The sequence below is a fragment of the Saccopteryx leptura genome, chromosome 6 (genome assembly GCF_036850995.1).
Source record: "Saccopteryx leptura isolate mSacLep1 chromosome 6, mSacLep1_pri_phased_curated, whole genome shotgun sequence".
NCBI lineage: Eukaryota > Metazoa > Chordata > Mammalia > Chiroptera > Emballonuridae > Saccopteryx > Saccopteryx leptura.
In genome coordinates this window covers 152,617,248-152,642,948 of record NC_089508.1, presented here as the reverse complement: position 1 = coordinate 152,642,948, position 25,701 = coordinate 152,617,248, and the positions used below count along the sequence as shown (strand labels likewise).

General features: G+C 47.5%; 1 protein-coding gene and 1 non-coding gene across 11 annotated transcripts in view; one reads left to right on the top strand and one right to left on the bottom strand.

Moving 5' to 3' along the window:
• FAM193B (family with sequence similarity 193 member B) overlaps nt 1-25,701 on the top strand; it is a 39,024-nt gene that overhangs the window by 7,355 nt on the left and 5,968 nt on the right. For 3 of the 10 annotated variants that reach the window (XM_066344574.1, XM_066344573.1, XM_066344576.1), the window contains 2 exons: nt 18,963-19,164; nt 20,076-20,315. In XM_066344574.1, coding sequence (XP_066200671.1) covers nt 18,963-19,164; nt 20,076-20,315 — 442 coding nt within the window. Of the gene's footprint in view, nt 1-11,190; nt 11,434-12,255; nt 12,485-13,930; nt 14,310-18,962; nt 19,165-19,603; nt 19,647-20,075; nt 20,316-25,701 lie in introns of those variants that run through there. The other 7 variants (XM_066344566.1, XM_066344572.1, XM_066344567.1 and 4 more) reach the window with 6 other exon arrangements.
• On the bottom strand, nt 25,274-25,349 carry TRNAS-AGA (transfer RNA serine (anticodon AGA)). The gene has a single exon. It is a non-coding gene; the product is annotated as a tRNA-Ser (tRNA).

The window sequence follows — 25,701 nt, the reverse complement described above, 5'->3', positions numbered from 1 at the left end:
CCCTACTGCCCACTAGTGGGCATCCAGCTTAATGGTGGGCGGTAGCGGAGCAACCAAAGTATAAATAAAAAGATAGATTTAACTATAGTAGTTTTATAACGATTTATTCTGCCAAACTTAGCAAAAATTGGACATAAAGTACTTGGTAAGTAATTATTATACGCTTTAACTTGCTGTAACTCTGCTTTATAAATTTTGTAAAGTTACTTCCCTACTTTACAAATCACTATTACTGTGGAACCGGTGGACAGTTAGAAAATTTTACTACTAACAGATACAAAAGTGGGCAGTAGGTATAAAAAGGTTGACTACCCTGGTCTAAACAAAGGAAGTAGCATAGAGACCCAGAGGCAAGAAGCACCTAATTTATGGGAAGTGCCAAGATGTCAGGCTGAAGAGGTTCTTGAAAACCACACCAAAAAGTTTGGGCTTTATCCTATAGGCAATGATGAATCAAAGGAAGGTTTTAAGTAGGAAAGTGGATGTAATGAACTTCAGTAAATTCTCTAATACCATAGGAGCAATTAATTCTCAGTGGGAAAGGCAGCTGGGATTGCTTGGTTCCACCTCTCCCTCAGCCCTGCCTAGCTTATCTTCAGTTCCCAGTGCTTTGCTGGACCCTGTCCCAGACCTACAGAATTGGAGTCTATTGTTGGTAAATTGCCTCAGGTGATTCTGTGGCTGGATCTGGAAACTGCTGAATTGAAGGTGCCAAGAGGATCTTTGCAGAGGCCTAGTATGTCTTCAAAGAATAGGGCATCCCAGGGGGAACTTTTCCATGAGCAGGAATAGAACTGCCTTAGTTTAAAGAAACAAAAGACAATTTTTTCCTGGTTCTTCTGTTACTGCCTTATTAATGATATTCTGCAACTGCTAATCTTCCTTTATGTATCAGAACACTTACAGGTGCCTACTTGTACTGCCACCTCTGCTGAACAATTGGGAGGCATTGAACCATGAGACACAGGCCCTGTCCATGTAAGGCTTACAGTGTTGTGGAGAAGGTAGATTTCAACAACTGGGATATCTGTGATAAGCTCTGTTGAAGACATTAAAAAAATAATAATTAGGGCATTCCAGAACAAAGCATGGGTCATTCTGCCTGTGGACTTAAAATGATGTAACACCCAACTGATCCTGAAAAGGAAGAGGCAGAGGGAAGGTGTGAGGGAGTGCTTTATGTACATGGGGAAAGGAGTGGGTAGTGGCTCCTTGTGGCAGGATGTATAGAGCAGAAAAGGACCATACTGTGTCCCGGGAAAGGGCCCGTGTTTGCACCCTTTGGTTTGTTCCCATGCTGCAGTCCTATAGGCCATCTCCCTTTTAGTCCCTACACAGGAATCTTAGACCTCCTGCTCTCTTGGTGGTTCCCCTCCATTCTGAAATGAGGAAACTAAGGCAGAAAATAGGGAAACTAAGGCAGAAAGGGGCCTGGAACACTGAAGTTTCTTACTAGGAAGTTGTAGCTAAAGAACATAAAGACTGGAAGGTTCAAAGAGGCCTTGAGGGTTACCTGTCTAGTCCTCTGTCCTGTGCTTCAAGTAATAACTTTGGATTCGGCAAGTCTCACTTAGTAAGTTTCCCTATCATTTCTTCTAGGACAGAAGAGGAAAGAAACTAACGGGTATTGAGCACCTACTGTGTGCCAGGCCCAGGCCAGGTACTTTACATAATTTATTTTCATCTGTCCTCACAACTCTATGAAGTATGGTTTTATTCTAATTTCATAAATGAGGAAATTGAAGCTCAAAGAAATTGAGTAATAATCCAAGATTGTACTGAAAATGGCAGAACTGTGATTTGAACTCAAAATATTCTCTCCAAAATTCGTACTCTTCCCCATGAGATATCTGTGCTAGGGTTACAGAATAGTAGGTAATACAGTTCCAGGTCAGCAAGCAGCAGCTTAGGCCTTTCTGTGGCTGATTGTACCCAAGAAGCAAGTTCAACAGATGAGTTAGCCTTGGGAGGTGGAAGGCCAGTCGGGTCTGAGAGATTCACTATCCTTCTTGACTCAGCTAATACAACAAGAGCAGATTCTCCACAAACTGGCTTTATGGTGTGCAACAACTGTCCTGCCTCCTGAGAAACCTGAGCCTGGATGGAAGTTTGGGTGAAAACTACAGGGCACTGAGATGCGGTTATATCAGTACACTAAGGGTTAACTGCGGCTCTGCTTGCCAGCATTAGAGTGGTCTGAGATTCTTTTTTTTTTTTTTTTTTTTGTATTTTTCTGAAGCTGGAAACTGGGGAGAGACAGTCAGACAGACTCCTGCATGCGCCCAACCGGGATCCACCCGGCACGCTCACCAGGGGCGAAGCTCTGCCCACCAGGGGGCGATGCTCTGCCCCGACCAGAGCCACTCTAGCGCCTGGGGCAGAGGCCAAGGAGCCATCCCCAGCACCCGGGCCATCTTTGCTCCAATGGAGTCTTGGCTGCGGGAGGGGAAGAGAGAGACAGAGAGGAAGGGGGGGGGTGGAGAAGCAAATGGGCGCTTCTCCTATGTGCCCTGGCCGGGAATCGAACCCGGGTCCCCCGCACGCCAGGCCGACGCTTTATTGCTGAGCCAACTGGCCAGGGCTGGTCTGAGATTCTTAACACTGAAGCCCTCTCTCATCAGTGGCCTCAGCAATGCCTTTAGCAAAGCATGTTCAGTAGGGGCTGGTTCAGCTGTGCTTTAGATTTTGTTTGTGTAGATAGCTGAGACATGAGCCAGATAGGCTTTAAGCATTTGTTCATTTATTCAATCAAGGGCTACTGTGTGCCAGGTTCAAGCCAAGCCTAGGTTCCTGGGCACACTAAGATGACCAAGGTAAAAGCTCCCTTCCCCCATAGAGCTCCCATTCTACCGGGTTTGGGGACAGACAGAGAGAATGTCTATGGCACAAAGAAATAAGTACAATACTACCAGAATTAGTTCTACTTAGTCTGGTCCCACAAAAACTTCATTGACCTTTAACCAAAATCTTAGGGAATGAGTACGAATTTGCCTTGGAGTTGTGCTGAGATGCTGAGTATCAATAGAGCCTAAGGTTCTCAGATAGAAATGGAGAGTAGAGATCAACTGGGGCCAAGTCATGAATGCCAGGGGCCAGCGAGTGCCTTGGTAATAAGCTTAACCAGAAAGGATCCTGGAGATTAAAGAGAGACCAAGGTAGGAAAGAGGAGCTAAAGGAAGATCATCAAACTGGATAGATACTCAAGAAGGCAAATAATAGGCTTACTTTAAGTAAAGCTCGGTGTCTTAGTTGGTTGGTTTTTAATTTATTTATTTTAATTGTGTCTTATTTTAACTTATGTTCCTGCCTGATTCTCCAAAATGAATATGAGGCATCCTGGTAGTTAGAGAGCATTGACAACACACTGCATGAACCTGCCTGGTTTAAGCATGTGTTCTTAAGCATGTGCTCTATATACTTTTATGTTTTCTAGCACCTAGCGCAATGGTTGGCACCATGTAGGGGCTTTTAAAATGTTTGTTGAATAAGGAAACAAATGGGTGAATGGAAGAGTAAATGGTGATGCTGAGCTGGTAAGTTTTTCCAAGCTGGGAATTCATTATTTTCTCTGCTTCTGGAAGGGAATTTTAGCTGCTACTGCTGTCCTCTGCTTGCCTTGGTGACAAGAAGGCTCTTGGAGTTGGGTGCCTCAGAGTAGAGTGTTTTAATGGGACTTTTCAGAATAGAATTTGGAAGCTATTGCAGAGCTGCTGGTTAGATACAGCATGTATCTTGGGGGAACCCTGTACACACATAGACGAACTCGTGGAAGTACACATAAGGAATCTGGGGGGAATGAAAGCAGGTTTAGTACTAGAAATGAGACCGAGCTTCAGAGCAGAGCTTGATCGCCGCCTGGTCTGGTGACTGGGTTATTCCCCATTAATTCCTAGTTGTGGACAGAAATTTATTCATGCCACCAAATAGCTATCCAGATATGCTGTGAACTCTGTCATTGTTTATCACTATTGCTTTCTGTGTACCCAGTGGGTGTCTGGCACTGTTACATGTTTTACGTTAGCAGAGCTCAGAGTGTTTGGTCTTGGTCCCTTTTACATTCCTAAAAAATTATTGAGGACCCAGAAGAGCTTTTGTTGACTATATCTATTGATACCTACTAAATAAAGTATTAAAGCTGAGAAAGTGGCCCTGGCCGGTTGGCTCAGCGGTAGAGCGTCGGCCTGGCGTGAAGGGGACCCGGGTTCGATTTCCGGCCAGGGCACATAGGAGAAGCGCCCATTTGCTTCTCCACCCCCCCCCTTCCTCTCTGTCTCTCTCTTCCCCTCCCGCAGCCAAGACTCCATTGGAGCAAAGATGGCCCGGGCGCTGGGGATGGCTCCTTGGCCTCTGCCCCAGGCGCTAGAGTGGCTCTGGTCGCGGCAGAGCGACGCCCCAGAGGGGCAGAGCATCGCCCCTGGTGGGCGTGCCGGGTGGATCCCGGTCGGGCGCATGCGGGAGTCTGTCTGACTGTCTCCCCTCAGTTTCCAGCTTCAGAAAAATACAAAAAAAAAAAAAAAAAGCTGAGAAAGTTAAAAATTATTTAGTTACTAATTCAAGAATAGCACTATTAAATGTATCATGTTAACAATTTTTAAATGAAAAATAACTTCAAAAAATGAGCGAGAAGAAGGATTTTGTTTTCATTTTATCAAATGTTTAAATGTCTGGCTTAATACAAAAATGCTGGATTCTTACATGTGCTTCTGTATTCAAACTGTTGCAGTATGTTGTTTTGGTTGAGGTATATTTTAAAAGATGCAGTCTCACATATATACCTAGTTGGAAATGAGAAGAGTATTTTAATAGTCTTTCTAGATGATTGTTGATATTCTCCTTTGCAGTAAGGAACCTGTGACCATATCAATGAGGGTGTGTGTGTGTGTGTGTGTGTATTTTTCTGAAGCTGGAAACAGGGAGGCAGTCAGACAGACTCCCGCATGCACCCGACTGGGATCCACCCGGCATGCCCACCAGGGGGCGATGCTCTGCCCATCTGAGCGTTGCTCTGCTGCGACCAGAGCCACTCCAGCACCTGAGGCAAAGGCCATAGAGCCATCCCCAGCACCCGGGCCATCTTTGCTCCAATGGAGCCTCAGCTGCGGGAGGGGAAGAGAGAGACAGAGAGGAAGGAGAGGGGGAGGGGTGGAGAAGCAGATGGGCGCCTCTCCTGTGTGCCCTGGCCGGGAATCGAACCCGGGACTTCTGCACGCCAGGCCGACGCTCTACCACTGAGCCAACCAGCCAGGGCCAAGGTCTTTATATTTATTAAAATTGTTGGATTTTTTTTAACCAATGTGTGATTCTTTAAATTTAACATTACATTTTGATCTTTTGGAAAATAGGTTCACTGAGCTATACAGATTTTCCAAATATTTTCACATTACATTTTATAATATTAAAAAATAACATTTGTTAATATCAACACTAGTTACGTAAGAAAAGTTTAAGTATTGGCAAGTTTTCAAGCTCATGGTGGTGGATACAAGTTTTCCAGAATTCTGTGTTTTCTTTGAAAGGTTGAATTTTATCATTGGCTAAAAATTGTTTCATTGAAGTGACAGGTTCATATTTTTTTCTTTTTTAAGAAAATGTCTGCCTGTACCCAAGTTCAAATAACCAGTCCTTCTTTCAAGTAAAAATGGTATTTCATGAATAAAAATGACTTCTCCTTTCTTTGATTTTTATCTCTTTTTATTCAGGAAAAACTAGAATGCTAGCATAATACTTCTTAGATGAAAAGTCTTGGGGCCTGGTAAGATGAGGGAGCAGGGGGCCTGGTTTAATGGCTGCACATGTCGACCACTTGAGCTAGGAGTGGCCACAGTCTAGGACTCTCCTGGTTCCTTGAGATGGCTCCAGGGACGTGTGTGCTGTAACATAAATCCCATGCGAGGAACCCCACACACTCCAGAGATTCTGGTTCTTGGAACTTGTTTAAGCAGATTCCAACTTAAGAGAACCCCTAGAACCTCTCCTTCCTTGTTCCCCATCTTTTGCATAAGTCTAGCTCTGTGTCTGGAGAGGCTCTGAGATCTAAACTGAGGTAAGGAATAATTACTTATTGTCTAAGTTTAAAAATCAGTTCCATCAGCCTTTGTGATGAAGAAAAATGGTTGGATATTTCATTCGTTTCTTAAATATTTATTGACCATGTTCTTTGTGTTGGTAATACTGTGTCAGGTGCTAAAAAACACATCTTTTATTTTATTTTTTATTGATTTTAGAAAGAGGAAGGGAGGGAGAGAAAGAGATAGGAACATCAATCTGTTCCTGTATGTGCCCTGACTAACCTGGGATCGAAACTGCAACCTCTACGCTCAGGCCCACACTAACCAACTGAGCTCTCTAGCCAGGGTTAAAAACACATCTTGAGAACAGCTAGTTGAAAGCCTGGGTTGATTTCAGGGCATAAGGGGTCATGTGTGCCAGGAATTTGGAAAATGGCAGGAGATTGTAGTCAAAGGGAATTCTGAACCAAGAGCTTTTCTCTGCCAAAGCAAAAATGTAAAGGAACAGTGGTAGTATTGACTGAATATAACACCCCACTGCTTGGGGTTCTCACCACTCTCTGGCAGTTAGAGATGAAAATGTCAGAGAGACCTGGCCTGTTGTAGTGCCGTGGATAGAGCGTTAACCTGGAATTCTAACATCGCCAGTTTGAAACCCTGGCCTTGCCTGGTCAAGGCACATACAACAAGCAATCAGTGAACAACTAAAGTGAAGCAACCATGAGTTGATACTTCTCGCTACCCCCACCTCTCTCTTCTCTCTCTGTAAAATCAATAAAATCTTTTTTAAAAAATGTCATAGAGAAGAGTCCCCAGGTCCCGCCAGGCATTGTACTCAAGTAGGTTAAGAGAACTTTGGGGGTTGCCTAGAAAGAAGAACTCAAATATACTGAACTCAGGTCAGTGAATAAGCTAGTTGCTAGTGTAGACTAGACTTATTAAGAACAGAACAGCTGGGGGCTAGATAATAGGTTGAGTGTCTACTGTGTGGATCCCTTGGCTAAGCTGTGCATCTCTAATGTCACTTAATCCTCTGGGCAACCTTGTGCAATGTAGGTGCTATTGTCTCTGCTTCATTTAGGAGTTAATTAGCTTCCCAGGCCCTGTGTTTTTCTCTTTAACTGGAAGGACAGCCTGTCCTATAAACTCACTTCCATTGATGACTCCTTTCATTTATTATGTGTGCCAGTTTGGCTCTAGGGAGAGCCACTTAATTTCCATGAACAGAGGCATCCTCCAAGGAATGCTGTCTTCCACTCTTCCACACTTGAGATTGGAACCATTTGGGTGAAGGTCCAGGGTAGGGAGATGGCCTTTCTCTGTGGAAAGCAATAATTTCAAGCAGTGTCTCACCAAGCTGCCTGTGTCCAGTATTTCCATGGGAACACCTAACAATCAGATTTAGCCACTGTGTGCCCAACTGAGCCTAAACCCTGGGCTGCACTGTGAGGGGGCCAGACAAGAGTCAGATCTGGTGCTTGCCTTCTAGGAGCACAGCCCAGGAGAAGGGACAGAGAGGTAGGTAAATAAATTAGGTGGAAGGCACAGGTGCTGTAACCAAGGCAGTGTGCTATGGGGTATGGGAAGGGAGGTGAATTATAAGGGGACTCTCTAGGAAAGCTTGGGTGAGGTTGGATTTAAGCTGGGCATTTAAGCCCTGCCCAGCTCCTTATTTGGTAAACACGGGAAGGAAGGGGGATTTAAGCAGAGGATCTCCTTTAGCAAAGGCATGACTATTTGGGGAACTTAAGGGATGACTTCATGGAGTTGAAGGCAGAAGTTATTATTATTTTTTTTTATTTATTCATTTTAGAGGAGAGAGATAGAGAATGGGGAGAGGAGCAGGAAGCATCAACTTCCATATGTGCCTTGGCCCGACAAGCCCAGGGTTTTGAACCGGTGACTTCAGTATTCCAGGTCTACATTTGATCCACTGCACCACCACAGGTCAGGCAGAAATTATTATTTTTTAACAAGTCACCTAAGAGTCATAGCAGGTGGAAGATTCCTGCATTCTTATAAAATATAGTGACATGTATTTCTATATTTTCCAACCTAGTCCTTATTTTAAATACTGTCTTCTGTTGCTCCCATCTGGTTCATTATTAGTACCATGTGTTGAACAACATAGGGCATGGCATGGGATGAGGTGCTTTGTCACGTTTAATACTCATGGCCAACTCTACAAGTTGGGACTTAGTCCCATTTTACAGATGAGGAGACAGAGTAAGCATAACTTGCCTAGCATCATGCAGCTGGAAATGATAGAAGCTCAGAATTAATGCAAACCCGTGTTTTTCCCACTGCACCCTAGCACTTTTTAAATGTACTCTGGGGCCAAATGCAGTCACGTTGGTCACATGTTTAACTTATAAGAATTCTGTATTTGCTTTTAAAAGAAAACAAAAAAAAATACTCATTATATATTGCCATGTACTATATACATTTGAATTCTTTTTTTTTTTTTAATTTGTTTATTTTTTTACAGAGACAGAGAGTGAGTCAGAGAGGGATAGACAGGGACAGACAGACAGGAACGGAGAGAGATGAGAAGCATCAATCATTAGTTTTTCGTTGCACATTGCGACACCTTAGTTGTTCATTGATTGCTTTTTAATATGTGCCTTGACCGCGGGCCTTCAGCAGACCGAGTAACCCCTTGTTGGAGCCAGCGACCTTGGGTTCAAGCTGGTGGGCTTTTTGCTCTAACCAGATGAGCCTGCGCTCAAGCTGGCGACCTCGGGGTCTCGAACCTGGGTCCTCTGCATCCTAGTCCGACGCTCTATCCACTGCGCCACCGCCTGGTCAGGCTACATTTGAATTCTTGGTCATACCTAAAACACATAGCCATACTTCCCTGGCCATATAAAGAATTTAAGGAATAATTTTACTCATAAAAGATTTTCATCTTAGGTAGTAACTTTAGAACCTAACACCCAAATGAAGTGAAACTCTACTGTAGTAGAATTACATGTCCAGGTGTTTGCTGCCTTAAGATTATGGCCGCCCTGCCTCACCCGTGGTGGCGCAGTCGATAGAGAGCCAACCTAGACGGCTGAGGTTGCTGGTTGGAAACCCTGGGCTTGCTTAGTCAAGGCACATATGAGAAGCAACCAATGAACAGCTAGAGTGAAGCAATTACTTCTCATCATTCCCCTCTATAAAACCAATAAATAAAGTCTTTAAAAAAAGATTATGGCCACCACCATTTCAGGGAAAGTGGGTGCTAGCCTCACCTCTTTCCCTGCAGTTACTTTGGCACCTTGTAGCTATGAAGAGTTTCCTGGGTACACTTTCCAAAGAGGCCTTCTTTGCCCTAGCTTCTCTTTTTCTGTTCACTTTCCACCCTTTCCATGAGATACTCACTACAAATGGGTTCTAGGAGGCTGTATCCTTTTGCAGTTGCCACTAAGCAGCTGCCTTGTTCACTGAAATATTCCCTTGGCAAAGACCGTGTAGGCTCTTAGTTTCATATGAGTTCTGCATCTAAGGTCTCTCTCTCTCTCTCTCTCCTCTCTCTCTCTCTCTCTCTCTCTCTCTCTCTCTCTCTCTCTCGTACTCTTTTCCAAGGTCCTTGTTCTTCCCTAAATGTTTCTTTATGTTCCTGGCACTTCTGTTTGGTCCTTTTTTCCCCCTCTAGAAATCAGGCACCAAGATCAGTGTAGTTTAGTGTGTCAGATTAAAGAATACTCTGATGCTAGCTTACCATGATAAGTGATTTTATTTGAAAAAGATGACTTTTATTTTATTGGTAGGATAAGAGTGATACCTTTATTATTCTTATGCTTAGTCCTCTGCAAATACCTATTACCTAGTGGTGGGCAAGTTGGGAAGGTGTATCAGTTAACTATTGCTTGTTAAAAACCATCCCAAAACTTAGTGTCTTAAAACAACACCATTTATTATTTCTCATAAATATGTGGGCTGACTGGGTATTTCTGCCCATTAGGGCCAGCCTGGCTGATCTCAGCTGTGCTCACTCATGTGCCTGATCTGCCGGCCAATCAGCTAGAAAGACTCCGTTTTCTTCACACGTCTCTCACGTCCCTTCAACAGTTAGCCTGGTCATGCTCATGACATGGCAGAGGCGCAAGAGTGGCAAGCCCAGCCATGCAAGGTAGCAAGTAGAGATGCATTCGCTGTTCAAGCTTATGCTGGCAGCATGTTGGCTAACATCCTGTGGACCAAAGAAAGTGTGATGACAAAGCCCAGTGTCAGAGTGAGAGAGGACTACAAGTAGTAAGATAGAGGAAAGCCATTAACTGGGGCTGTTAAATCCAATCAGTCTACTAGTCAGTGCCCTCAATGGGAAAGGAAATCAGTAGACATGAATATATCTAGGTCAAGCTGCTCCTATAAGGAAAAAGTCCAAATAAGAATTACTATGTACTGAGACTATGCCCTGGGCATGGACTTCCAGTGCTTACCCTGCTGATGCACTGAGTCTCACAGCTCTGCAAGGTGGGTAGGAAAGTGAAGCTTAGGAGGTTAAATAATTTGCTCAAGGTCACCCAGCTAATCATATGGTCTGGCAGGGGTTAAAGTGCATGTCAGTCTGATCCCCAAAGCCCAGGTTCTTTTCACTATACCTTTTGCCTCTCAGAAGCACCAGGGTCTGCCTTACCTTCCCTCCAACTCAGTTTTCAGTTCAGTTGATGCCTTTTGACTGCCTGTATAAACCCATCCTCCAAAATACCATCCTAATGGAATTGCATAGCTCTTCAGGAAACCCACATGTCCTCCCATACTATGTATACCATTCTTTCCTTCCAAGTGGGGATTGGTCTGTAGACTGCACAGACAGCCCAATGATTGTGGCCTCTCCTGGACGTGTCAGAGAAGGAAGGGCCACCTTCTCTTTGACCGAACTTGGGGACATCGGGCATTAGGGCATTTGAGCATGAACTTTGGAGTAAACCTCACTGACATTTAAATCCTAGTTCAGCCACTCACTAGCTCTGTAACCTTGGGCAACTTATTTAATGTTTTTAAATCTCTTCATCTTTAAAAGAAATGGAAATAATAACACCTACTTTGCAGAGCTGTTACAAAGGCTGAAATTATGTATCTAAAGTGCCTAACCCAGTGCATGGCATATAATAAGTGGCATTATTATTATTGTTAATGTTTCTAAGTGGAACCTTTCCCCTCCTGGGAAACCTTGTTTCTGTCTGTTGGACAGGTTTCCCCCACCTCCAGCCAGTCTGTGCAGACTTGCTGCCTGCTATGTCATCAGGAACGCAGAGGCTGGGAAGAAGGCCCTTCCCAAAATGGACTGGTATTGCAGGGTGAGAAGCTGCCCCCTGACTTCATGCCAAAGCTCGTCAAGAATCTCCTAGGTGAGATGCCTCTATGGGTCTGCCAGAGTTGCCGACGGAGCATGGAGGAAGATGAAAGACAGACAGGTCAAGAGCATGCAGTGGCGGTAGGTGACCACTGTGGCTGGGTCCTTGAGTGTGGGGGACTACCCGTCCAAAGAAGTCAGACTGTTGAGCTGCTCCTTCCCTGACCTCTCAGATGGCTCTCCTGGGCGGCCCCTAGGCCCAGGTGCTGAGCAGCTGCTGAGCTGTATTCACACAGCATTAGTGGCTTGGGTTCACAGGAGGGGAAGAAGAGAGTGGCTTCAGGCAGCCCACTGGCCCCTGAAGAGCATCTGTTCACAGCTCGTAGGAAATGATAGATGGAGACCCTGCCTCTTCCATGTAACTGTGCTGCTTTCAGCTGTGTGACAGCTTGAAACCAACCAGTATGACATAAAGGGCAAAGGTCATTTTGAAGGTCTACAATGTGTCTCAGTTAGAAGGCCTCCGAGATGCTGGGGAGCCTTTAACTCTGTCATCTCTTGAATCACAGCAGTCAGGTTATCCTCGTGTCTCATGCCCTTCCATCCCGTCTTTCACCCAGGATTGGTTCAGCTGCAGGATTCCTGACTGAAAGACCCTTCTCCCCAAAGGCCCACAGTTGACAGGCATTCTCTGTATGCCCCTCCCGCGCCCCCCCCCCCCCCCCCCCCGCAGCCTCTCGCCAGTATCCGTGTATCCGTACATTGTACTTCACTGGAACCAGCACAGCTCCTCCCAGCTGATGCTTGGCCCGCATTTGCCCTTGCACCTGGAGTTGCAGGGATTGTGCTGTGGCCATGGCATGGGGGCTAGGGGAGGCCCTGCGCCTGGGTGAGCCTAGGCAGCAGAAGCTCGTCTCTGGTGCTCGCTGTTTCACCAGGACCCTTTTCTTCCCTCTTCTCCAGATCTCCTTGTCACACACATCCTGCAAATCACAGTCTTGTGGGGGTGACTCTCATTCTTCATCGTCCTCTTCATCATCCTCTTCATCGTCCTCGTCCTGCCATGGGAACTCAGGGGATTGGGATCCCAGCTCGTTCCTGTCGGCACATAAGCTCTCGGGCCTCTGGAACTCCCCACACTCCAGCGGGGCCATGCCAGGCAGCTCACTTGGGAGTCCTCCTTCTGTCCCTGGTGAGTCTCCAGGCTTGGGAAAGAGACAGGCCTCAACTGTAGACAGCTGTGTTTTCCTCACCATTGTATTCAAATCAGTTATTAAATTAAGTAAATGTAGAGCTGTTCTGGTGAAAGCAGAGGGGCGCTCCTTTCCCCAGAACTCTGAAGTTGAAAAACACTACTGTCATTGGCTCTGGTATCTGTTCCCATTGGAGCCAGAGCGGACTTGGTGAGCACTGGTTGAATAGAAAGTGGAGTCTGGGAGGGCCCTTCAGGAGTTAGGCCCCCTGCAGCAGCACAGAGGGCCTGGGTGCCTTTGTCTTCCTAGGCTTCTTTTTCTCCACCAAAGAGGTGTCTATTAAAGGCTGCACTTCTATCCACAAAAGGCTGGCAGTGCAAGCTGCCATGATTATTAGCCTGTTTTGCAACCCTATATTCCTTTAGACCAGTGGTAGTCAACCTGGTCCCTACCACCCACTAGTGGATTTTCCAGCTTTCAGGGTGGGCGGTAGCGGAACAACCAAAGTATAAATAAAAAGATAGATTTAACTATAGTAAGTTGTTTTATAAAGATTTATTCTGCCAAACTTAGCGAAAATTCAACATAAAGTACTTGGTAAGTAATTATTATTATATGCTTTAACTTGCTGTAACTTTGCTTTATAAATTTTATAAAGTAAAGTTACTTCCCTACTTTATAAATCACCATTACTGTGGAACCGGTGGGCGGTTAGAAAATTTTACTACTAACAGAGATACAAAAGTGGGCGGTAGGTATAAAAAGGTTGACTACCCCTGCTGTAGACCCTGAGGTGACCCTGAGGTAACCCCTAGAGACTGAAAGAGAAAGTCATGCTTTATTGATATGCTGTGTAAATATGAAATTACTGTCTACTTGTAAGTGGAGGGGCTGAGTTCTTCAGAGGGCTGCTGTCCCCTCAATTGTGAGAATTGCGCAGTACATATTTCCACTTGTTTTGGTACATAAACCAGAGGGGTCATGAAAGACTTTTCCCACTTTACTGAGATCTGGGGCCACCAGAGAGTCTGGCACACCTTGCTGCCTCATTGCCCACAGGCAGAACCTCTCAGCCTGCTGCTCCGCTGGCTCCTACAGATCCCGTCCTGAGCCTGAGAGGTGCCTGAGCAAGCAGGTCCCAGAGAAGTCCTGGCAAACAGAATAGTTTCCCTGCTTATGCCACAGTAGAGGTATATGGCCTTCCATGGGGCTAGTGTTCCCAGTGCCTTGTAGCTTGAGCCTGTCCTGCTGAGCTGCTGTCTGTAGAGAAACCTCTCTAGCCCAAGGTGGCACTGCTAGACATCCCCAAAAGCTGAAGGGTCTGCTGTGCCCAGATAGGTCCCTCTAATTGTAGTAAGCAAGATGCCAGGACAGCAGGCACTTGGGCTTTCCTCCTGGGTTCTGGGCTCCTACTCTGACACCCTTCTCCCCCCATGTGTCCACAGGTGAGGTTTTCCCCATCTCGGAGCACCGTCGGCACTCAGACCTCACTGCTCCACCTAACAGCCCCACCGGCCACCACCCCCAGCCAGCGTCGCTGATCCCATCTCACTCTGGATCTTTTGGCTCACCACCCCACTCACACCTGCTGCCCACCACCCCCACAATGCCATTCCCTGCGCAGGCTTCAGAATGCCTTGTTGCCGCCGCCCCACACACCCCAGGGGTATGTCAGAGCCCCCACATACCTTCCACCAGCATGCCACTCTTGAAGATGCCTCCTTTCTCGGGGTGCAGCCACCCCTGTGGTGGGCACTGCGGCGGGCACTGCAGTGGGCCTCTGCTCCCACCACCAGGCTCGCAGCAGCTCCCTAGCACTCACAGGTGAGTGAGCAGCCTGAAGAGTGCGTTCCCTGCTGACTTGGGCTTAGAGTTTTAGAAAACTTTGGGGTGGAACTTAAAGGGTAAACTCTGTTTATGTTTTTTCCATAGTTTTTACAATTATGAAAGAAATGTTTATTTTTTAAAAACTTTGAAAATTTTAGAAATCTTTAAAGAGCCTGGCCTGTGTTGGTACAGTGGATAAACCATTGACCTGGAGCACTGAGATTGCCGGCTCAAAACCCTGGGCTTGCCCAGTTAAGGCACATACAATAAGCAATCAATGAACGACTAAAGTGAAGCAACTATGAGTTGATACTTCCTTCTCCACACCCCACCTCTCAGCTTTCTCTATAAAATCAATATAAATAAATAAATTAATAAATCTTTAAAGAAAAGGGGGGGGGGGGAATGTCTGAAGAAAAAAGTGTCCTGCCTGACCAGGCAGTGGCACACTGGGACACAGAGGACCCAGGTTTGAAACCCCAAGATCTCCAGCTTGAGCACAGACTCATCTTGGTGTGAACAAGGTTCACCAGCTTGAGCCCAAGGTCACTGGCTTTAGCAAGGGGTTACTCGGTCTGCTATAGCCCCCCGGCCAAAGCATATATGAGAACGCAATCAATGAACAACTAAGGTGCCACAATGAAGAATTGATGCTTCTCATCTCTTTCCCTTCCTGCCTGTCCCTATCTGTCCCTCTCTTTGTCTCTTTCTGTCTCTTGTCACACACAAAAAAAGAAAAAAATGTCCTGCCTGACTGTGGTGGCACAGTGGATAAAGCCTTGACCGGGAACACTGAGGTCACCAGTTCAAAGCCCCAGGCTTGCCCAGTCAAAGCACATGCAAGAAGCAGCTACTGCCAGTTGATACTTCCCACTCCTCCCCCCTCCCTTTTCTCTTTCTCTCCTCTCTCTAAAATCAATAAATCTTTAAAGAAAAAATGTCCTTACATTAGCCTGGCATGTGGATAATCCCGGGTTTGATTCCTGGTCAGGGCACACAGGAAAAACAACCATCTGCTTCTCTTCTCCTCCTTCTCTCCCTTTTCTCACACTTCCTCTTTTATAGCCAGTGGCTTGATTGATTTGAGCGTGGCCCCTCGTGCTGAGGAGAGCTCTATGGGAGCGCATCAGCCTTAGTCACTAAAAAATACCTCAGTGCTCGAGTATTGGCGCCAGATGAGGGTTGCAGGATGGGTCCCAGTCAGGGTACATGTGAGAGTCTGTCTCTCTATCTCCCTTCCTCTCACCTGGAAAAAGAAAAGAAAAGAAAAAATGTCTTCAGCCTAAAGATAAACTTCTAATGCTGCAGTATAGTCCTCCTGATGTTCCTGTAGGTAACATAATTAGGTCCCTGTTTGATATACATTTCTGTGTAGTAATTTGTGTGTGTGTGTGTGTGTGTGTGTCAGAGAGGGACAAACAGACAGAAAGGGAGAGAGATGAGAAGCATCAAGTCATTGCAGCACCTTAGTTGTTCATTGATTGCTTTCTCGTATGTGCCTTGACGGGGGGAGGGGGTGCTCTACAGCAGACTGAGTGACCCCTTGCTCAAGCCAGCGACCTTAGGCTCAAGCTGGTAAGCCTTGCTCGAACCAGATGAGCCTGCGCTCAAGCTGGTGACGTCGGGGTTTTGAGCCTGGGTCTTCTGGGTCCCATTCCGACGCTCTATTCACTGCATCACCTGGTCAGGCTGTGTAGTGATTTTTTAACATACCATGATCATTTTCCCAGTTAAAATTCTTCAAAACACTTTTCAGTAGCCACATAATGTCTCATTCCCCTATTCTTAGCCATTTAGGCATTTCTAGTTTTTAACCATGATAAACAAGGCTGTCATAAGCATCCTTGCACCCAAACTTATGTTTGAGTTAGGAATTTTGTTCTCAAGGTAAAGTCCTAGAAGTAACTCTAACCTGACCACAGTGAATAGTGTGTGGGCCTGAGATGCAGAGGATCCAGGGTCAAAACAGCAAGGTTGCTTCCTTGAGCATGGGCTCACCTGGCTTAAGTGCAGGATTGCTGGCTTACCGTGGGATCATAAACATGACCCCATGGTCACTGGCTTGAACCCAAAGGTCACTGTCTTGAGCAAGGGGTTACTGGCTCAGCTGGAGCCCCCTGGTCAAGGCACATAAGAGAAAGCAATCAGTGAACAACTAAGGTGCTGCAACAAAAATATGATGCTTCTCATCTCCCTGTCTTTCTGTTACTATCTGTCCCTCTGTCTCTGTCTCTCTTGCTAAAAAAAAAAAGAAGAAGTGACTCTAGTTGCTGAGAAAAGTTATAGTAACATACACTGTTCACAAAAATTAAGGGATATTTCAAAATGAATATGAAACCATAAAATATCCCCTAATTTTTTTGAGCAGTGTATATTTGAAAAATACAGGCCGTGGCTGGTTGGTTCAGCAGTAGAGCGTCAGCGGGCACGTGGAAGTCCCAGGTTTGATTCCCGGTCAGGGCACAGGAGAAACGACCATCTGCTTCTCCCCCTTCCCCTTTTCCCTTCCCATTTCATAGCTATGGATCAAACTGTTCAAGCAAGTTGGCCGTGGCACTGAGGATGACTCCATGCCCTCACCTCAGGCACTAAAATAGCTTGGTTGCTGAGCAGTGGAGCAGTGGCCCCAGATGGGCAGAACATCGCCCAGTTGGGGCACACATGGGAGTCTGTCTCTCTACATCCCCACCCCTCACTTAATTTAAAAAATAAGAAAGATACAATTCTTTGGAGAAGATAGATGTCTATTTTTGTATTATAAATCAGATCTTTGTTATTACACATTTATAGTTGCCCATTCTAAAATCCCACCACTCTTAGCAGTTCTCCCTCCATGTCTCTCCCATATGCATTGGTAGTGTCTGCACAGTTGTCAGTCTCACTGAGTTTAGCATCGCTAGGCTCCTGCGTGGTCTTCTGAGCCTCAGCTTCATGGGCAGGGGTCATTCTCTGCACTTTACCATTCTTTGGCTGCTGAACATTTCGGTCATTCCAACATTTTAATAATATAAATAGTGCCTCTAATGATGCCTTTGCCCATGCTTTTTCCGTCTTTTGGATTTTTCTCCTTGGAATAGATTCCTCAGAATAAAAAAAATGTTCTCAGTTTAAAAGATGTCGAGATATATTTCTTTTTGTTTGTTTTTTGTTTTTCTTTTGTTTTTTAAAGAAGGGTTGATAATACACTGAAAAATTGATTTACAAAGAGCTCTCCACAATGCCATAGCACCAGTGTTAGGGTGCTGGTTTCTCTATATTCTCGGGCATGGGGCACTGGGCACTGTAATTTTGTTAATATAGCAGATGAAGAGTGGTCAATTTGGATGAAGTTTCTCTACGTACCACTGATAATAATTCTTGTCACTCTTTTCCATCCGTGGGACTGTTCTGCACTGAAGCTGAGCCTCCTCCCAGCCCCTGGTTCTGCTTTTCCACCTGGTTCCCACTGCTAATGCTGGTCTACATTACAACATGCCCTGGGTTTTCTCAAGTCTGGAGTCAGCAGTGCCAAGGGAGAGTATGAACTTTGTGCATAGACACAGGCTGAGTCCTGACCAACTTTTTTTTTTTTTTGCAAGATATACAGGAATGGAGAAAGATGAGAAGCATCACCTTATCAACTTATAGTTGTGGCACTTTAGTTCGATTGCTTCTCATATGTGCCTTGACCAGGAGGCTCAAGCTGAGCCAGTGACCCCTTGCTCAAGCTAGTAACCTTGGGCTTCAAGCCAGTGACCAGTGGAGTCATTTTGATGATCCCACGCTTACGCTGGCAACCTTGAGCTCAAGCCGGGTGAGCCCATGCTCAAGCCAGTGACCTTGGGGTTTCAAACCTGAGACCTCAGTGTTCTAAGTTGATGCTCTATCCACTGCACCACTACCAGTTAGGCAGTCCTGGCCAATTTTTTTTTTCTGGCTAATTCTTGAGCAAAGCAGTGAACCACTCTGAGCCTGTCTCCTCCACTACAAGGTGGGGATAGCAACACCTGTTCTGTGGACCTTGAGGGATGGTTAGAAATAATACATTGAATACAGTACCTAGCACCAACAATAGCTCTTAAGAGTCTATGGCCCACAAGACATATTTGTTTTCCTAACTTCAAGGCCCCGTGACTAAGACAGCTTTGCCCACTGCTACAGACTCACAGGCCTTTAGATGAGCGCCTATTGAGTGCCTTTGGATGCTCCAGGGGAGCCATTAGGCCTCCAATTTGTTCAGACACCTACTTATTGAGCCCCTACTATGTGTAAGGTTATGCTATACACTGGGACCCAAAAATAGAAACAGCATAGTCCCTGACCTTATAGAATACACGATTGTTTTGAAACAAATGGACAAACAGATCATTGCAGTAAAATGTGATAGATGGTAAGATAGAGATATTTGCAGTGCCATGAAGAGTCCTATGTTGGCAGGGGAGGCGTGGGGGATCTTTCCAGAACAGTGCCTTTGAGCTGGACCCTGAGGGACAGTGAGGTTATTAGCCCTGTTCTTGTGAGAGGCACTGGTGCAGCCTGACTGCCCTGTGAAATGAGGCAGCTTATGAGCAATGGGTACAAGGATGGTGGGCTGCTTCCCCAGGTTCCTGTTGGCAGCCTGCTCCTGTCCTGCCCTCTCTCACCTTTGGGCCTATCTTTCTCCCCCATCAGCAGAGACCCTGGGTGCAAGGGGCACAAGTTTACACACAGTGGCCTGGCCTGCCAACTGCCCCAGCCCTGCGAGGCAGATGAGGGCCTGGGCGAGGAAGAGGACAGCAGCTCGGAGCGTAGCTCCTGCACCTCATCCTCCACCCACCAGAGAGATGGGAAGTTCTGTGACTGCTGCTACTGTGAGTTCTTCGGCCACAATGCGGTGAGTGAAGCTGCCCAGGCCAGAGAGGGCTGGGGGCCAGCCAGAAAGCACCGGCTTTCCCCGGAGACCCCTTGGGTCAAGGGGATAGTGATCACTCTGGGACCATGTGAGTCCTCGCACCTGTGTCCACTCACTTGATCCTCACAGCAAACTGGTGAGGTAGAGATTTTTAAACATTTTGCTACCTTTGCTCTTTTCATGGTTTCTCTTAAGAATGACGTTTTTTCCTTAGGTAAAAGGAAAGGAAATGGCAGAGAGGAAAGCTATGATTCTGATGAGTTTTTGTGTACGTGTGTAATCACAGAGAAGTGAACGCTTGTGCGTGATGAAGGCAGAATGGAAGCAAAGGCTCTCAGTCCCCTGAGTGTGAGAGCCAGCTGAGGGGCAGGCTGTGAGCACAGATGGTGCCAGGAAGGAGGCACAGAGCAGAGTACATGCTGGCTCTGGACGCCGGGGAGGAAGCGGTTCAGAAGTCTCTTAAGGTGAAGAGGAAGGGGCCGCCGGTTAGGGGAGAGCAGTTGAGGACAGAAGAAATGAAAAGAATTACGTTGCTAGTCACCTTTGAGCTAGGGGTTATCCTCATTTTAGAGATGACAAAATTGAGGCTCACAAGACTCAGTGACCTGCCCAAGGTCATACATCTTCCAAGAGACAAAGCCTGGGTTCACACCTGTTTTCCTGGCTCCCAGGCCAGTGTGCTGCCACTGCTGTCACGTATCCCCTACTGTATCCCCTACTCCCTCCGCCCGCCGCTGCTTTGGCTCCGGCCTGGCTGAGGTGAAGCCATTTGGCCTCTGTGACGCTAGTAGAACAGTTGTCTCGCTTTTCACCACATGTTTGGTGCCAGCGGGTGGGAGTGCTATGGTCTTCCCAGGCCCAGGGTGTAACATTAGCACCTCCCCCTCCCCCAGCCACCCGCTGCCCCGACGAGTCGGAATTATACCGAGATCCGAGAGAAGCTCCGTTCGAGGCTGACCAGGAGGAAAGAGGAGCTGCCCATGAAGGGGGGCGCTCTGGGCGGGATCCCTGGGGAGCCTGCCGTGGACCACCGAGATGTGGATGAGCTGCTGGAATTCATCAACAGTACGGAGCCCAAAGTCCCCAACAGCACCAGGGCCGCAAAGCGGGCCCGGCACAAGCTGAAAAAGAAGGTGGGTGTGGGGGGGCAGCTCTACTACCTCTTCTCCCCAAGGAGTCCCTCACCCAACCCCCAAGACTTTTGAGGCATGAATGGTGCTGGCTGCCAAATACCTTGGCTGCTCTGGGAAGTTCTGAATGAGTTTGGGAGGCATCAGGGTCAGGGAGACTGGGGGCCAATGACGAAGACAAATGTGTCCTGGCATCAGAAGCAGCTTGTTGGATTTTTCCAAGCCTAGGACTTGCTTCATTCGGTCAGTCATTTATTCATTCAGCAAATACTGGGAGCCAAAGCATTTATTAAGTTCTTGCCCTGAAGAAGCTCAGTCCAGTGGAGAGACTTGACCCAAAGTGGGATGAGCACATTAGTGTGTGACCAGTCCTGAGATGACAGAAGCCCCCCATCCTTCCTGGGGTTGTTGGAAGTGGCCATACGAGAGGCTGACCACAAGAGCTGAGTCATAGGGAATGAGTGCGAACTCATCAGGAGAGCCCTGCTGGCAGCAGGCAGAGCACATCTGCAGCCAGGGCTCAAACAGGAGAGGTAGGACCGACAGTGGAAGTAAGAAAGGGACTTGTAGGCCCTGCTGAAGAGCTTTGACTTGACCCTGCAGCTGAGGGGGAGTCACTGGAGGACTTTAATCAAAGAAGGTCGATTCTGTATTCTAAGCTTATCGTGTGGTATTATGGAAGGTAGCCTGGTGGAGTGATGCTCCAGGCTTAAAAGCCGAGAGCCAGGGTGGTGATGATTGATGACTGGACTGGAGCAGAGGTGGATTTTCAGAGGAAGCAGAAGTGACAGGCTTTGGTGATCTGATTACAGGACAGGGAGATGAAGGAGTTAGGGCCGTTTCCCAGGTGTTTGCTTGGGTGACTGGCAGAATGGCATGCCTTTCACTGAGCAGGGATGGGCTTGGCGGAAGACAGGAATCCAGCTGGGGCACCTTGCCTCAGAGGTTCTCACGAGACATCCAAGTAGAGATGGAGGTTTAGGGCTGGGAGTTGCCAAGTGGAGATATAATTGAAGCCATGGGAATGACCCAGGCTGAAGCCAGTGAGCCCTTCCTGGGAAACCCTAATGTCAGGTGAGCCCCAGGACTTGATGGCTGGTCCCTGTGGCCTCATTACCTCTTTGTCCGCCCCAGCTGCGTCTGCACAGTGCCACACTTGGGAGCTCAGCAGCCAAGGACATTGGACAACCAGCTAGCTCCAGGTCATGGGTGGTTAAACAGCCCTGGTGCTCTAGAAAGCAGCAGTGGGTCTCCATCTTTTTCCAGTCTAAAGGACAAACCAGATCCTTTGCCTTGCACCCTGAAGCAATTAGCCAAGGGGTCCCACCACTGTCTTCAGAAAGTGATCAGCACTTTCTTCCTCCCATCCAGCATTGCCTATCCAGAGGTGTCTGGTGGGCAGCAGCAGTCTCTTTGGCCTTTACTGCCCTGTTAAAGCAGTTAGATCTCAGGGACTGCGTTACAGTTCCCAGGCCCAGCGTTCATAAATCTGTGCTGCACATTGCTTTTCCTTCACCAGTAATGTTCTCCTCTCTCCCCTCCCTTTCCTCCTGACACTTTCCTTCCAATCTCAGTCCAGATGGCTCCTGTTTTGCAGCATTGCTCGGGAAACTTCTCCCACTGTAGTCTTATTATACCTCATCATTTCTCTAGTCCACCATAGATAACACACTACTCGATCCAAAATTTACTGCCTAGCCCAGTGTAGAGGCCGGGGTACAACAGAAGCAAGCAATTGCAATGTCATGTGATAAGCAATCATGGTCATTATCTGTTTACATTTGCACCTCCTCCATATGCCCCTCCACCCTGGCCTTACAACCTGGCTGTCCACCAAAAACACAGCATCTCCTGATTGTCAACCAATAGAGTGCCCATTCTGTCTCACCTTGGGAGACAAATAAAGCTGAGTATCTTTCTACCTCCTTAGACCATTTCCAGACCATGACTTTCCCCTGCTCCTTTGGAACTGACCCCATCTCTGTCATCTGCAACCTCTTGGCTACTTTTTATCCACTGAAGACTGTCACCTACCCCTTTCTCCTCTTCCCAGGCCAGGAGAGATTACCCACAGTCTTGCCAGTGTTCTCAACTCCTTGTTCCACTAACACCCACTCAAAAAACTTCAGCCCTGGTTCAAACCCAACCTGTGCCTCTCCTTCTATACCTCAAGGAGAACACAGAATCCAGTCCTGTGTGGCACCCGGGGCTGTGCTATCTCCCACTCACCTGAGCCCCCATGTTGCCTAGCAGGTGTCCGGAACTCCCTAGTCTTACTTGTTTCTCATCACTTTATTCTTCACAGCACACACGTCAGATCTCCATTCTTTCTAACTTCCAGGTTTTCCCCACCCCCACCTAATTTTGGGGCAAATAACTTGATTTCTTTTCCAACTAGGCCAGTGGACAGGCACTCTATCTCCTTTTTACCACCACCCCACCTGCAAGTTTTCTTCTTGTTATGAGGATGATTTACCCCTTTCCCTAGCTAAGGCCCAGGCAGTCTTCTAAGGCATACTGTCCTGGTCCATCTTCTTTGTCAACTACGCAACTTCACATTGTATATGTGTTCTTCTTTTCAAACACTGTTTTCTTTAGCATCTCCACCCTCAGTTGGGGGGTACAGGGAAAGGACAATGGGAATTCCCAGGTTGCCACATTGCCTACCTTCCTCTATGCTCTCTTTTCTGTCTCCTTTGTGAGGTCTTCTTCCTCTACCTGACTCACCCCCTTGAGGACATCTCCCTGGGAAAGAGGAGCCATCTAGGTAGTACTGCCTCCCCATTTGGTCTGGCCACCTGTGTCTTCCCTGCACTTCACACTGATGTCCAATACTGCTATTAGGTACCTCCTCACACATTCCATAGGCACTCAGACTCAGCACATCTAAGACTGAACTTGTCTTTCTCCAAGAGGCCTGCTCCTCCATTGTCTGTAGTTGGATGCACTGCCATCCAGCCAGCTGCCTGAACCAGGACCCGGGTGCCATCTTGGGAAGAATGCATTGTTGTGATTGGGAGCAGTGGGCCTTGGAATTGGACCTCAGTTTGAAACCTGGTTCTGCTACCCTTGCTGTATGACCTTGGGCAAATCACTTAACCTCCAAGCCTCAGTTTATTTATCCATAAAAGGAGAAGAACAGTAGAATCTAACGCAGATTGTTGCGAGAATCAAGTGGAGGGATGTGTGGGAAAGGTTCGGCAGGAAGAGCGTTTGGTCCGTGTGGCTGCTGTAGCAGCACAGTAGTTGTCAGGGTTGTTTCATGACTCACCTTACTCTCTCTCCCCACCCACCACTGAGAGTCCTGGCCATGCTACCTTCCAAGTAGCTCAAACCATCCACTTCTCTCCACCCTACAGCCATGACTTTAAAGGCCTTCAATGGTTGAATGTTTCCCTCAGGATGAACCCAGACTGGAGCACGGCCTATAGAGTTCTTCAGGATCTAGTCCCTGTTTAGCTTGCCAGCTTTGTCTCAATCCGTCCCTCCGGCCTTCCTGCCCACCCCTACCCCCACCCCCCAAAAATAAAGAAGTTTGGGCTCCAGTTGTACCTCTGAATGGTTTGCATTCCCCCTTAAGGATTTTGTGCTTTTCCATTTCCCAACTTTCTACTTGCTCTTTTGTCTGGAAAGTATTTGTCTCACTCTTTCCAGGGTAACCCCCTTACCCTTCATGCTCAGGGAGATACTGTCACCCCTTGGAAGCTCTCCCTGATGGCCCAATCTGGGTTCCCTGAGCACCCTGTGCTTTCTTTCCTAGAGTTCTTACCACTGTCACTGAGACCTTTTTTTTCCCCTTTAGTTGGAAACAGGGAAGCAGTCAGACAGACTCCTGCATGTGCCTGACCAGGATCCACCCGGCATGCCCACCAGGGGGCAATGCTCTGCCCATCTTGAGGCGTCGCTCTGCCGCAATTAGAGCCATTCTAGCACCTGAGGCAGAGGCCACAGAGCCAGCCCCAGCGCCTGGGCCAACTTTGCTCCAATGGAGCCTTGGCTGCGGGAGGGGAAGAGAAAGACAGAGAGGAAGGAGGGGGGAGGGGTGGAGAAGCAGACGGGCGCTTCTCCTGTGTGCCCTGGCCGGGAACCGAACCCGGGACTCCTGCACACCAGGCCGACGCTCTACCACTGAGCCAACTGGCCAGGGCCTGTCACTGAGACTTGAACCGCCTGTTTGTATGTCTCCCCACACACACTCAAGTCAGAGAGCAGAGACCCTCCTACATAGATGGATTCTCAGAGCCCAACCCAGTGTCTCAGAGATGATGGTCATGAAACAGTATCAGATGGGATTGGAAAGCATAAGGACTGGGGATTACAGCTGGGGGTGCTGTCTCAGCTCTGCCACTTACTAGCCACGTAACCTTAGGCCAGTTCCTTGTTCTTTCCAAAGTCAAGTGTCCTCATCTATAAATGGAAGATGACATAACAAGGGCAGTTGTGAAGATTAAATGAGACAACTGAGACATACTAGGCTTACGGGCCCAGCAGAAAATTTGGTTCTGTGTTTTCTCCTTTCACTACCAAATTGTTTGCGCCCATCTTGCTCCCTGCACACCATTATTCAGATGTCTTTGTTTAGCTGCATAACTCTCTTTTGCAAATGAAATCTTCCATGGAACTCCGTTTCCTTTTTCTTTTTTTTTTTTTTTTTCATTTTTCTGAAGCTGGAAACAGGGAGAGACAGTCCGACAGACTCCCGCATGCGCCCGACCGGGATCCACCCGGCGCGCCCACCAGGGGCGACGCTCTGCCCACCAGGGGGGCGATGCTCTGCCCATCCTGGGCGTCGCCATGTTGCGACCAGAGCCACTCTAGCGCTTGAGGCAGAGGCCACAGAGCCATCCCCAGCGCCCGGGCCATCTTTGCTCCAATGGAGCCTTGGCTGCGGGAGGGGAAGAGAGAGACAGAGAGGAAAGCGCGGCGGAGGGGTGGAGAAGCAAATGGGCGCTTCTCCTGTGTGCCCTGGCCGGGAATCGAACCCGGGTCCTCCGCACTCTAGGCCGACGCTCTACCGCTGAGCCAACCGGCCAGGGCTTTATTTTTATTTTTTACTGAATTTATTAAGGTGACACTGGTTAGCAAAATCATACAGGTTTCAGGTGCTCACTTCTATAACACATCTCTGTACACTGTATTATGTGTTCACCTCCCCAAGTCAAGTTTTATTCCGTCACTATTTATCTCCTCTGTGCCCGCTCCACTCCCTCGCCTCACAACCCAGAACTCAGTTTCTAACAAAAGCAGAGTTCTTCTAGTGCAGGGAAGGAATGAAGAGAAGACCCTTCCAGTCCTATGTGCATCCCTATGGCCTCAGGCACTCTGCCCGCAGCCTCCACGGAGCACTGCTCCAGACTGAGCTGCCCCCTCACCTGAGCACCGTGGTACC